The sequence below is a fragment of the Aotus nancymaae genome, unplaced genomic scaffold (assembly GCF_030222135.1).
Source record: "Aotus nancymaae isolate 86718 unplaced genomic scaffold, 86718_ANA_hifiasm-v0.15.2.pri h1tg000002l, whole genome shotgun sequence".
In the NCBI taxonomy this organism is placed as follows: Eukaryota; Metazoa; Chordata; class Mammalia; order Primates; family Aotidae; genus Aotus; species Aotus nancymaae.
The window spans coordinates 63,228,357-63,241,289 of NW_026988413.1; the positions used below are offsets into that span (position 1 = coordinate 63,228,357).

A 12,933-nucleotide genomic window follows, 5' to 3' on the forward strand; every position below is an offset into this window, starting at 1 on the left:
CCGGCCAAAACAGCAGTGTTAAGATTGATGGTGCTTTTCTGCCCGGGAGTCTCCGGACTCTGCACCAAAAACTGGCGTGCTAAGGCACCAGCAAAACCGCCGCACCGGCCACAAGAGTCGCCCTGGCGACCCGTGGGGCTCCTCCACTGGGAATCTCCTGGTCCGTGAGCAACAAATACTCGTCTGAAAGTGTGGTGTCCTCTCGTTCTCTGCGCTTTCACTGGGAACTACGAGCCCGAGCTGCTAGTGATCAGCCATCTTGGATCTCTCTCCCTAGCTATTTTTATATAATGTTTCTCTATTGCCAAAACCTTTTCCCCACCAATCACAATATTCTACTTAGTCTGATAGTAATTTCTTTGACAGGTCAATAAATCTCTTTTTACAAGTCAATAAAACAATGGTTTTTAGTTAGTAGCTGAAGATGTAGGGAACTTTTAAATTGTCAGCAGTTCTTTACTGTACTAAAATATTCAGTTAGAAATGAAAAAAAAATTAACAGCTGTAACAGCAAGAACAACAAAACTTTAGTATTTTCAAATATGTTCTGTGGGAATATGCTGGTGGAACAAATAGAATAAGGACTCTCATATTACTAAAAAATCTTTGTAAACTCAGTGAGGCATACACAGTGAGGAAACTTAGTTTCCTCTAACACGATCTCTTGCTTCTTAGATCTTTACTTGTATCTATTGAACTCAATTTTGTTTCATAGCACAGACGTGCATTCTGTTATTATTTGTGAAAAGAAAAAAAAACATTATAATGACATTGGGGGAAGAAACAACAGAAAGGAATAAGTTCCAAATAATGTCAGAATAATCTTTTTTTTATGTGAAAGTAAGATACAACAGCAACAATGATGCTGAGGTCTTTTTTTTATTATTGCTAGACTTGTTACTGTTTTGTAGGACATCTCATCATATATTTAAATAAAGATTTTAAGTCATTCTTAGTGTCGTCAGTGAACTCTCCACTTGAAAGTGTTCACTTTTTGCCACAACTTAATCTTAGATTATTAAGTCAGAAACATGGGCAGCATATGCTGTAATTAAGAAATTACATGGGAAGCATTTAGAACCAAAATGTTGTAGACATTTGACCAATGGATCACACGTATAGTGAGAAATTCTGATCATATGTATAGTGAGAATTCATTTAAGAGTGATCGAGTAGAGATACACTAATTAATGAAGAACTTCTATTTTTTAAAGTAAATTCATCCATCATATATTCCTTTTTAAATTCACCCATCATATAATCCTTTTTGATCTCACAGTTTGTTAGCTTTTTAACCAAGAACAATAGCATGCCAGAATCCTGCTATGTGGCCTCAAAGGTTTTCTGTATGTGTGATGAGAAGACTCATTTATGACAATTTTCTCTGCCTTTCCAGTTCTATATGTGTTTGTTCATAATATAAATAAAATATTCCATGGTTGATGTTTACAGAATAGGTTATAATTTTAATATAGGAATTTATATATGGGGCAACTAAATTTTGCTTTAATATATTTCTCCACCTCTAAGATTAACTTTCAGTATTTTTATACTAGGATAAGACATTAACCTTTGTCATAAACACATTTCCATTAAATGGATTCTATTTATCAAAAACTAAGCATTGAACTGGTGTGCAAAATATATACTTACTCATTATATATGTTCATCTTGAAATTCATTTAATTGATTGTAAATCCCTTATTCTTTATTTAACATAGCACATTTATACAGATAATGTCAATCCACAACACAGCTTTTCAGGGTCAGTATACTGTTGCTATAAGGCATGCTTCAATACACTAACACACTACAACTATTCCAAACAACAGGCATTCATCTCTAGGCAAGAGGCTTCAAGAGAAATTACTGTGAATTCTTAGACTCTGAAAGAATGAGAATGCTTTTTAGAGAATCTGTCCCCTGGGGGTGAGGGGATCAGTGGGAGACAGCATTATTGGCTAGGACACTAGGTAAAGAATGATCTGGGCTCACAAGTTGGCCTCATTCAAAAGCCATGTTTTCATTAGCACTTTTAAGGGCAATGATGGTTTGTATTTCTGTCCCTGAAAGTGTTCAGAAGCCTGAGGGTACAGATTGAAATAAAAAGTGATAGGTTCAGATGGAAGAAAATGAAAAGTTTGTACAAGACCAAAGAAAGCTTCCCACTGAGAGTATCTATTAACAGCTCTTCCCCTTAATAACTGAGTTGATGCAATAGGCGTCTATTTAAGAAAAGTTATTTCAGTGGAGACAAATCTAAGCAGAAAAATAGTACATTAAAGTCAAAGTATGACTCTAGTAGCATTTTATACCATAAATCTTGTATTCAATCTAGAGCTTTGATGGCACAATATGGAAACCTCTCATAGAGTATCTGTGTTTTTCTATAATTTACATAAAATGGCAAGATTAAAAATTCATTCAATGTTCTTCAAAATAAATATTTCACATTGTGGTTATTTGTTTTTTTCCTCTTAACCTCATTTTCTTTCAAATCCTAATCTATATTAAAGGTCTAGAAAATATTTAATAGAGTAAAAACGTAATAAAATCTTAAACTTATTTGATACATGTAAAGATATATAATTTAAAATGTGTGATGTGTGTGTTGCTAAAACTATAGAATATAAATCTGTTGATGCTTAAATTACTCTAGGGATTATATTAAGTTACTTTCATTTTGATTATTTAACATTGTATAAAAACATTTTAAGCTCCAAGAATCAGGACAATGCAGTGATGTTGCTGGGAATAGCAATCACTGGCAAAGGAATAGCCTTCAATAAAAGAAATAAGCTGCCAGAGAGGTGTAACTCACACTAGGGAAACAGTTCAGGACTGCTGGAAAAATAAACTATAATATTTGAAAAATGTGAATCCTTTTTTTTAACTTACACATCTAGGATAGTATGAATTACACATACTCTATGAATTACACATACAAAAATTACACATCTAGGAGAGTATGAATCATACCATTTATGAATAATGGGCAGTAACTTTGACTTAAACCTTACATGGTTTTTTCATACATACATAAATATATGTGCTTTAAGTAAAATATATTAAGTATAGCTTGCCTTACAAACTCTTCCAACTCGAGAAAGTATGGTCTTATCGGAGGTACTGCCGTCTTGAGATGATTCACGAAAGAAGAAATATATTTTATCATCATCTGGATTGTAGGTGTCTGGTATGGGGAAAGTTCCAATAAATTTTGCTCCTGTTTGAAAGAAAAGAAGCTATAAATTAAGATACTGAAACAATCCTGTCATCATAGTATGGTGGTACTTCCATGTAAAACAATTAGCAGTAGAATTTTTGAAAAATGAACCATGAGTGGGATGTGTATACAAATCAACATGATACAATGTAGAAATATGTATCAGCATAAAGAGGTACTGAGTAAGTTCTCCAGGAATTCCAGAGAGTAGGTGAGAACATGACTAGACTCAATCAATTGTAGGTCTTTTTAGATATGCAGTTGTTATGATTTTATATTCTCTTTCTGTATAATGGAGTCACTGTTTGTTAACCACAATGTCTTTCATAAAGGGCTTAGGAAATACTATAAACCTAGCACTCATTTTGACATACTGTGATGTATTCATACTTAGATGCATTTTGTGTAATTGCCCAAGGGGTATAAAAATAGAAACAACCAATAGTGCTTGGGTAAGTCCAGTATAGGCTCTAGATAAACTTTCTGAGTTTATATCTTTTCTCTGCCACTTACTGGAATGGTGAACTTTGTCACATTATTTATCTTTTCAATGACTCAATTTACTCATATATAATATAAGACTACCAACTACCAATGTCATCTAACTAGTAAGATAATTTATATAATTACCAAGTGAATATGTGTGTGTGTGTGTGTGTGTGTGTGTGTGTGTGTGTGTGTAGCATTTAGCATCAGGCAAAGGCTAATTATATAACAAGTGTTTGATAAATGTGATAGTTATGGGGTTGATAAGCATTATCGTTATTATGACAATACACAGGGCTAACAGAAAATTGAGTACATCCATGTACTCGTAAAATAATATGTCATTATTAAAAATTTAGTAGATCTATATTACTGACCTGAAAATATGGCCATAATATATGTACAGTGTAAAAATGTTTACTATATGATAAATCCCTTTGCACTGTATCAATGACAAATCTATTTGGGTTGCTAACTCCTTGTTTAAGAGTTACTATGCATTTTAAGTCTTGATTTTAAATAATTGTAAATTAACCAGGTAACAGATCGATAATAAGATGATACTAGTTCAGAAATAATTGGATTAAAGGAAAGAAAACAGAGAGTATGGTTATTGGGAAACGAAGGGAACACTTTAAGTAGAAAATGTGTGGTACCTGGAAAGAAGCATAGAGCACTGACTTTTTAAGAAGTAGAAGTAAGAGAAAATAGAAGCCAACAAGTTTTAAAAGAAAATAAATTGGTGGGAGGTGAAAAAGATCAATACTGCTGTTCCTAGAGTTTTGCCTAGAGCTCCGATTACCCTGAGCCCCAGGTGTAATGAAAATCACTGTCCTGCAAATGTGTAGCAATTGGCCAATAGCCCAGTAAAGAAAGCTTCACAGTAGCCTTCTCCAATAGACAAAAATTAATGTTGTGCTAGGTGTGGTGGCTCACGCCTATAATCCCAGCCCTTTTGGAGGCTGTGACAGATGAATCAATTGAGGTCAGGAGTTCAAGACCAGTCTAGCCAACATGGTGAAAAGCTGTCTACTAAAAATACAACAATTAGCCTGGCGTGGCAGTGCACGCCTGTAATCCCAGCTACTTGGGAGTTTGAGGCATGAAAATCGCTTGAACCCAGAAGGCGAGGTTGCAGTGAGCCGAGATCACATCAGGAAAAAAAAGAAAAACAAAGATAACGTTGGGTTTCAAGCCATGGGTAGTCAGTCATTATCATCTCACTCAGCTTCTCTGGGTTGGCCTCGGGTCTCCCATCCAATCTCTTCTCTGCTCTAGTGCACAGCTTTGAAAGGAAAAAAGAGGAGGAAAATATATTCATGACCTTTCTTCTCCTTATTCTATATTATTTCCCTGTTTTGTTTTGTTTGTTTGTTTGGTAATTTAGAACTTCAATGGACTCTTATATTCTTGATAATCTCACTTTTCTACGGTTTTTCAAAAATATATAAAAATAAAATTTTAGAAAACTGCATAAAGTATTTTATTTTATTTTTTCGAATTAATCTCAAATTGGCAAGGCCTATTAACAATTCCATTCAAGGTCCCCCACCCTGGCCCTCTTTCAAAGTGTTGGCAAATCACAAACACTTGGTTTTGATCATTGAGCAAAGTAAAAAAAATTTTTTTTAATTCACAAACTAACACTTCTTTTTTTTTTTTTGAGACAGAGTCTCGCTCTGTAGCCCAGGCTGGAGTGCAGTGGCACCATCTCGGCTCACTGCAATCTCCGTTTCTTGGATCCCAGTTCAAGCAATTCTCCTGCCTCAGCCTCTGGAGTAGCTGGGATTACAGGCACATGCCACCATGCCTAGCTTTTTTTTGTATTTTTAGTAGAGACAGGGTTTCACCATGTTGGTCAGGCTGGTCTCAACTCCTGACATTATGATCCACCCGCCTCGGCCTCCCAAAGTGCTGGGATTACAGGCATGAGTCACTGCGCTGGCCAACATTTCTTATTTTTTATTTAAATACATTTTATTTTAAAAAGCAACTCTTTGTGGAATCAAATTGTTCTATAAATGTGAGATTAGAATTTCTGAAACCTAAGAAAACAAAGAATAATGTATTTAAATATTACTATATTCAAGGAACTTAGTGCAAAAAAGGAAAACTATTAGAATCAAATAATACAAGAATGAATAAGAACTCACACTCTATATCAAACCAAGTATAATCTGGATTAAGGAAATATTGACATATGGTCAAGACATGGATAAGGAGAATGCGTAGCCTTGATTTTTCCACTGACTTGAAATGATATTAGAATAATGAACAGAGAAAACCAACCAATTGTGGGCTCCCACAAACACAGACCAGGGATGAATAATCATCTATAGAACTTTTTGAATTTACAGATGCTTAAATTCAATGCTGCCAAACTGGATGGAAATCTCTAGCTGAACTGGCATGTGTATTTTAAACATATACAAATACAAAAATAAATAAAACCCTATGTATATATGGGATAGGTAAAAGATACATTTAGACTCATTAACTCAAGGTCAATAATATAGCTGTATGGATGGACAGGGGTCATGGGGACTGAATAATAAATTCTTAAGTAATCTGAATGAGAAAAAATATATAAATATAAAACTATACGGAAATTATAGGAAATGATTGGCTTTCCTTATCTTCACAAATACGTGGGATTAAAATCGGTATTAACATGAGTAGAATTTGTTGTAGCACTTACATGTAATTTATGTAGAAGTTACACATGAGTGTGATAGCCCTTGAAATGTTAGTTTCCTATCAAACCTACAAAATGATTGAATTGAATTTATAATTTAAAAAACAATATAGTGGTACAAAGTGTATATAATCTTCTCTCTAGAGAAAAAACGAAAACTCAGTGATTTGAAACAGAAAAGCCTAACAGTTAAAAGGAATACCAAATATGAAGGGGAGAGTTGCTTATAAAGCTTTCCTCAGTCACTCAAATGGGAGAAGGAGTTACATGAGCTGATTACTGTTCACTTGTTTATAGAGTTCAATTTTTAAAAAAGTGAAAAGAGCAGAATTATAAAATAGAACAGAATGATAAAAGGAGTCTAAAAGGAGTATAAATAAACATGACAACTCATTGTCATATTGCTGAAATGCATAGGACAGCCCACTTCGGATATGAAAAACATCATCCAAGTGTTGAAAGGTATGGCTATTTGAAATAGCCAATAGGTAGGCTATGACACTGGTCTACATTTCAGAAATTGCACTATGACATCAATGCAGTGGGAGGAGAAAAGAGCATGGATATTTTTCCAAGTGCTATTTATTTTACCTTTCAACTACTGTATACCATAAAAAATTTAATTCTGTTTATTCAGTCATTGTTCATTTTACTGAACTCTCTTAAATATTGGCTCTCTTACAAGTACTGTAAAAAACTGTTTTGGAGGGAAATACTGGAGGTGTTGAAGCTAAATGTTTGTTGTATAAAGAAATATAATTATGAGAAAAAGAGTTACTATCAAGTAGTGTTTTATTCTGTGATTTAAATAGTAAGCATACTTGAGAGTTAAAAATAAATACAAGTTGCAGGAACAGAGTTTCTTTCTTGCAGATTTTGTTGAGGTCTGGTCTTAGAACTCTGATGTTAGTATTTTATGATAGAAATGTTCCTGATTTGCTGCCAAATTTGTAAAAATAGGCATCATTTAATCAGTGCATAGTTGATGAATTAAACAATTTAAAATTATACCAGTAGGCACTTGGGCTTTATTATAGCACATTTTCTCCATTTGGCATTTGAAGTACATATCCCAATAGGAATGCAGTTTGAAATAGTGCATTTTCAGATTAACTTCTAGCATGAAACCAAGAAGCACTGCCAAATGAAAATGGCATAAACTCATGTGGCCTGCAGCACACACCACTTTCCTTTCTCCCTATGAACTTCTCTTCATCCAGATGAGCACACTATCATTATTTAACAGATAGTAAGTTCCTAACTTCCTTTTGATACTTCTTATAATATCATTTTCCTATTATTATTTTTTAATGTTCTCCTTTCATGTGGAAGGAGAGTTTTCATACAACAGATCACCCCAAGAGAAACATCAAATGAAAACTGTCTCCACATGTTAAAAATGAAAATTTAAAACAAAAGTTCTCATCTATTCCAAGAAAGAAAACAAAAACATATGCACGCATCTGAGGCGTTATTGTTTGTTTTCATCTTCTAAGTGGTCACACTTCTTAGTTTTATCCTAAAATTCTAACAAAAGCTCAACTGCATTTGAGTAAACACCCTAGTTTGCATCTATATTCCTATTTCCTATATGTTTTAAGATTAAGTTGATAAATCGGTCTGGAATCATCAAAGTCTTCATTTAGAAATGCCCATAAAAGTACTGTAAAAGAAAATGTTTTTACAACTTCAAATAAAAACGGCCTCAAAGATGAAAAAAAATTAATCTTTGCCATTTTGTATCCTCCTCCTAAAGTATTTGCTAGGTGGATTAGTATCTTAAGGAAGGAATCAGGATTTCTACTTCTTAAGTCTTGAAACTGGATTAAACAGTCCTAGACAAATTCTGACAAGGATCCTTGCACTGTTAAGTGGTTAGCTGATCTCACTCTGGTTAATGCCAAGTAGGGCACAGAACACAATATGGCATGCACACATGTATCCAGAATTTTAAACTCCCTAAGTGGTTCAGTGATAAAAATGGATTTATAAAAGATTCACGTAGCATCATATTAAAAATACTATTCTTTAGAAGATGCATCTTAATAGTTAAATACTAAATTGTTGCAGTTCATCTGTATTCTCTCTTCTCACACTCCTGACTCCAGACAGATGACCCCATTGACTTTGGACCATAGGCTGACTGTATCTGGAAAATGGCCATTTCTCATGAAGGACAGAAACGTCCTCTGAGCAAGCTAATGTTTTGTCTTATTCCATCAGGTCTCTCTTCATTATAAGAATATAATCATTTCTATCATTTCTCCCCTTCCTCTGCCCTAGTTTCTGTGGACTGGGGAACTCCTGAATGACTTGAGCCTCCTGAAGCATTGTGCTCTTCTAGCTCTGGCCTGCCTTTCCCTCAGCAAACATCTGACTGGCTGCTTATACTTTGCCTGGCTCCAGCTAGACTGCCTAACTCATTGCTTGCCAAACTCCATTTTCTTTTTCTGTCCTACTTCCTGCTACCAGACTCACATCCTTGGTTTGCTGTTGCCGTACACGGCATGTACATATGACCCAGTTTGTAGTGAGGCTGACATCTACTATATTACCAAATGTAAACTGCAGGTAATAATTCTCTCAGGATTATAAAAGTCAATAAAATAGCACTTTAAATGTGCCAAGATTAGGACTAGCATGGATATTATATAACATAAGTATATAAAATAACTTTGATATTATATAAAATAAATATTATAAAATAAATTTGAATGGAGAGAGATGGGAGATAGGGAGATCAGTTAGTAAACAATAAAATGGTGATGATAAACCAGAAATGAGGTAATGAAGACCTATAGGAAGATGGTAACCATAGAAAGAACAAGGTCAACAGATATTTTCAAGGAAGTAAAGGCTCTTAGCAATAGATTAGATAAAGGAGAGGAAGAAGAGGAAGGAATCAAAGAGAACTCCAAGGTACCTGGGTGGATGAAGTTAAGAAAGTTAAAATAGATAAAAATCAGGAAATCTATAATGAAGGACAGTTTTGAAAGAAGAAACAAGATCTATAACGTTCACAAGATTTTAGACTTCAGATTCAATTAAAGCAAAGGGTAATTAAACCACTTGTAAAAATCTTAAAGCAATTTAACAGCACAATGAAAATTAAGGTTTAAATATCTTGATTTTTATACAGAACAATTGTCTTTTTTCTTTTAATCTAGAATAAAAATGGAAGTCATCCAAATAAATTATTTTTACGGCCACTTATTTACAGGAAAAGGTTGGAAACACAATTTTAGGAAACACTGGAACACAGGAAACAGTTGAAATTATTCGGATGGATGAGCTCACACAATTAGGAAGTGTAGAAGGAGAGAGTGAAAAGGTGGTCAATAATACAAAGTGCTGAAGAGATGGCAGAGAATCACTCGGCATTCAGGGTTTTAGCCCCACTTCTACCTCTGCTACCTTCAGGAATAATGATCATGATGATTATATTGACACTAATTCAGCTCTTAAAATAGTCTTCTAACAGACTTCCCTATATGATTTAATTTAATCTTTATAACACCCTGTGAATAGATGCTTTTCTTAATAGATTCCATATTTACAGACAAAGAATTTGAATGGACAGAAAGGTTTGACCAAGGCACCATTCAGAAATTAAACACAAATAAATAAATTCCACAGAAACAAAGCTATAACTTTGGCCTAAACTGGGACACTTTTAAGAGTAAAAGAACAGAAGCGAACTGAAAATGTCCTGGGCAAAGTAGGTCATATAATCACCCCAGCTTTTAACCACTAAATAGTCTGCCTTGAATCTTAACCATAAAAGTTAATTTTCTGCATAGTAATCATTTGCTTGAATTCTGTCAACTGAGAATTCCTCTACCATTTATCTTTTCTCCTGTCTTCAATTTCTTCCATTCTACTGGTTTCTTTAATTGCAAAGTTTTCCCACTCTTGAGCTGTGCCTCATGTCCTTGGATTCTTCTATTTACAAACCAGTATCTTCTCTCTCAAATACTCTCTGCAGTATATTCTCATGCCCATCCTCTCTTTCACTACCTTTGTTGCTATCCTGTTCTCATTTCCCTATTTTCACGAAATGGCCTCTGTCTCTCTGGCTCTCTCTCCTCCTCCTTCTTTAGTCTTCCTTTCATGTTATTCCCTTCAGGCTATTAAAAAACATGCCATTGTTTCTGCAAGTTACCTTTAGAAAAACAAAGTTCTGACTCCCTGATTAAAAAGTAAGCCATCATGGTTTCAAGATAATATTTGCAGCTTTGTAGCCTTGTCTCCCACTCTTGCTTTATGCTCCAGGCTGAGTAAGGCATTCATCATCCCTGAGGTCAGTGACCCTCCCCTATCTATCTGTGCAGGCTGCATGGACAGAGTAGCACCCAGTAGGCTATAGAGCCTCAGAAGTTGTTCACTAAGGGAATTGTTAAACCAATTCAAAGGTTTCCTACTGTCTAATCTTCTTCATACAGAACTAAAAATAGCATTTCTAGATAAATAATAGTTGAATGCATGCTTACTACATTTATTGTATTGACAATGCTGCTGACTTATTAATGAATATGCTACAGGTAAGGAAAAAATATTATTGTCTTTTAGAAGAGAGGAAACATGATGGTATTTTCCATTCCAAGACAGAGATACAATCTTGTATGTCATTGTAAGCCATAAAAATATCTCTTTACTCAAACAGTTATCTAAACTATTCTCTAGGTGACATCTAAGAAGTTACTTTCAAACCATGTAATTCCACAAAAATCTGACAATGCATAGAAAGATAGCTTTGCTTTGCATGTGTGTCAATAAATTAATGGATAATCACATAGTCAGGGATATTCTATATTTGTTTTCTCTTTTAAGACTACCTATTCAGGGTACTTTTTTGGCCAAGGAGAATCACATTGTTGTGTAAACAAATAGATCTGTGCTTTTTGATTAAAGAAATGTTTTCAGAGTGTTTTTCCTTTTGTTTATGTTGTCATTGCTTAAAAGGCACTGAGAGATAGAGAGATATCCCCTAGGAAATCTCTATCCTGGTATATCTTTCACTGAAGCCCAATATTTATTATGGGAATGAGAAATATCTGCCTGCTTAAATTATAGTGTTATTTCATTCTCCCATGCAATGGGATAAAGTCATTTTTTGGGTATCATGACAAAATTTAATCTGCTGTAAGGTGGTAGTAGGGAGTGGGGTGGAGTGGGGTGCCTTGTAATGGTCCTTGGATTAATTAAATAAATTAATTTATAAGTTTATAAGTTTCTTATTTTTTTTCAAATTTTTTTAACTCAAAATACTGTGTGATTCTTAAAATAGTAATCAAAGTTATGTCAATATTAATATGCTTAAAATTTTGAAGAGACGTGTCTTAACCCAAACGTATATTATTTTTAAACAACAGAAGTTAACATACAATCTAACCCCAGTTCATTGAGCTGACAGACAGTACATGGCTTGGTCTTTACACAGACTGTAAGCATAAGATTGCCAGCTTGAATCCTCACTCTGCCTCTGACAAGTTGTAAGACCTTGACCAAATTACTTCTCTGTACTTCAGTATTATTATAGCATAATAGTTTATGCTTATTAAAGCATAAAATAATGATATATCCCAGGTGGCATGGTGAATATTTAAAATATCAATTAGAGCACAGAAGAGTGTTGAGGAATAGCACACACTCAATAAATATTAAGTATTACTGTATAAACAAAAGGTTTTGGAGATTTGTCTTCGAGGAGAATTATTTCAAATGTAAAATCAAATCTTCCAAAACACGTTTGAATGAATAATAAGGAACTTCTTATCTATCCTAAACCAAAGGCGAGACAATCAAAAGTGAAAAAAAAAATCACTAACCATTGAGCCAGTAGTACTCTGAAATGTCAGTTCTGATGTAGTGGTGGTTATTAGGAGGCCCAAGGGATCGGGTAAATGCGGTTTCTTTGCCAAGGAAATCATAAGCTGTTCCAGAGTAGAGGTTCTCGTCTGGGAAGGAGAAAAAAGTACACAGGGATTTTAAGAGTACAGCAGGAGATGCTCTTTAACATATACAAACTTCATAGCATGACACCAAAGATGTTTGTTGCTTAATAACAGAATGCATTGTTTCATAAATTTCACATTCAGATTTTGAAAATGTAGCTTAGTTGAAAAAAGGATAACTCAATTTGCTTTGGTAAGCTGATACTAGATACCTGAATATAAAACAGGCCAAATTCTTCTGAATTAATAATTGCATATGCATTAGTTTCCCTTTTGAGTAAATGATAATAAGTGATTCCTCTTTTTCTTCTCCCCACAAATAATTTAAAGAAATATCATAATTAGGAGTTCCTCTTTAGAATAAGACACACAAAAAATATGAAAAGCTAAAGGCCATAATGAGGAATGGATTGTGTAATTAATATTTACTTAACTGACACAACCTCAATGACCACAAATTTTCTTTTCCTAACCTCTGCTGAAAGGGAGATTTCAGCACTGAAGTCATTCTTTGTAATTATAACATGTTGCATTCCTTGTAGCTAATCATGTCTCTAATAGTTCTGATAAAC

General features: G+C 34.1%; 1 protein-coding gene across 3 annotated transcripts in view; it reads right to left on the reverse strand.

The window, feature by feature from the left end:
* Positions 1 to 12,933, reverse strand: part of SEMA3D (semaphorin 3D) — a 202,114-nt gene that overhangs the window by 60,036 nt on the left and 129,145 nt on the right. For all 3 annotated transcript variants that reach the window (XM_012461247.3, XM_064375140.1, XM_064375150.1), the window contains 2 exons: positions 12,236 to 12,364; positions 3,084 to 3,226 (listed from right to left, as the gene is read on the reverse strand). In XM_012461247.3, the coding sequence (XP_012316670.1) occupies positions 3,084 to 3,226; positions 12,236 to 12,364 (272 nt within the window). The remainder of the gene's footprint in view (positions 1 to 3,083; positions 3,227 to 12,235; positions 12,365 to 12,933) is intronic.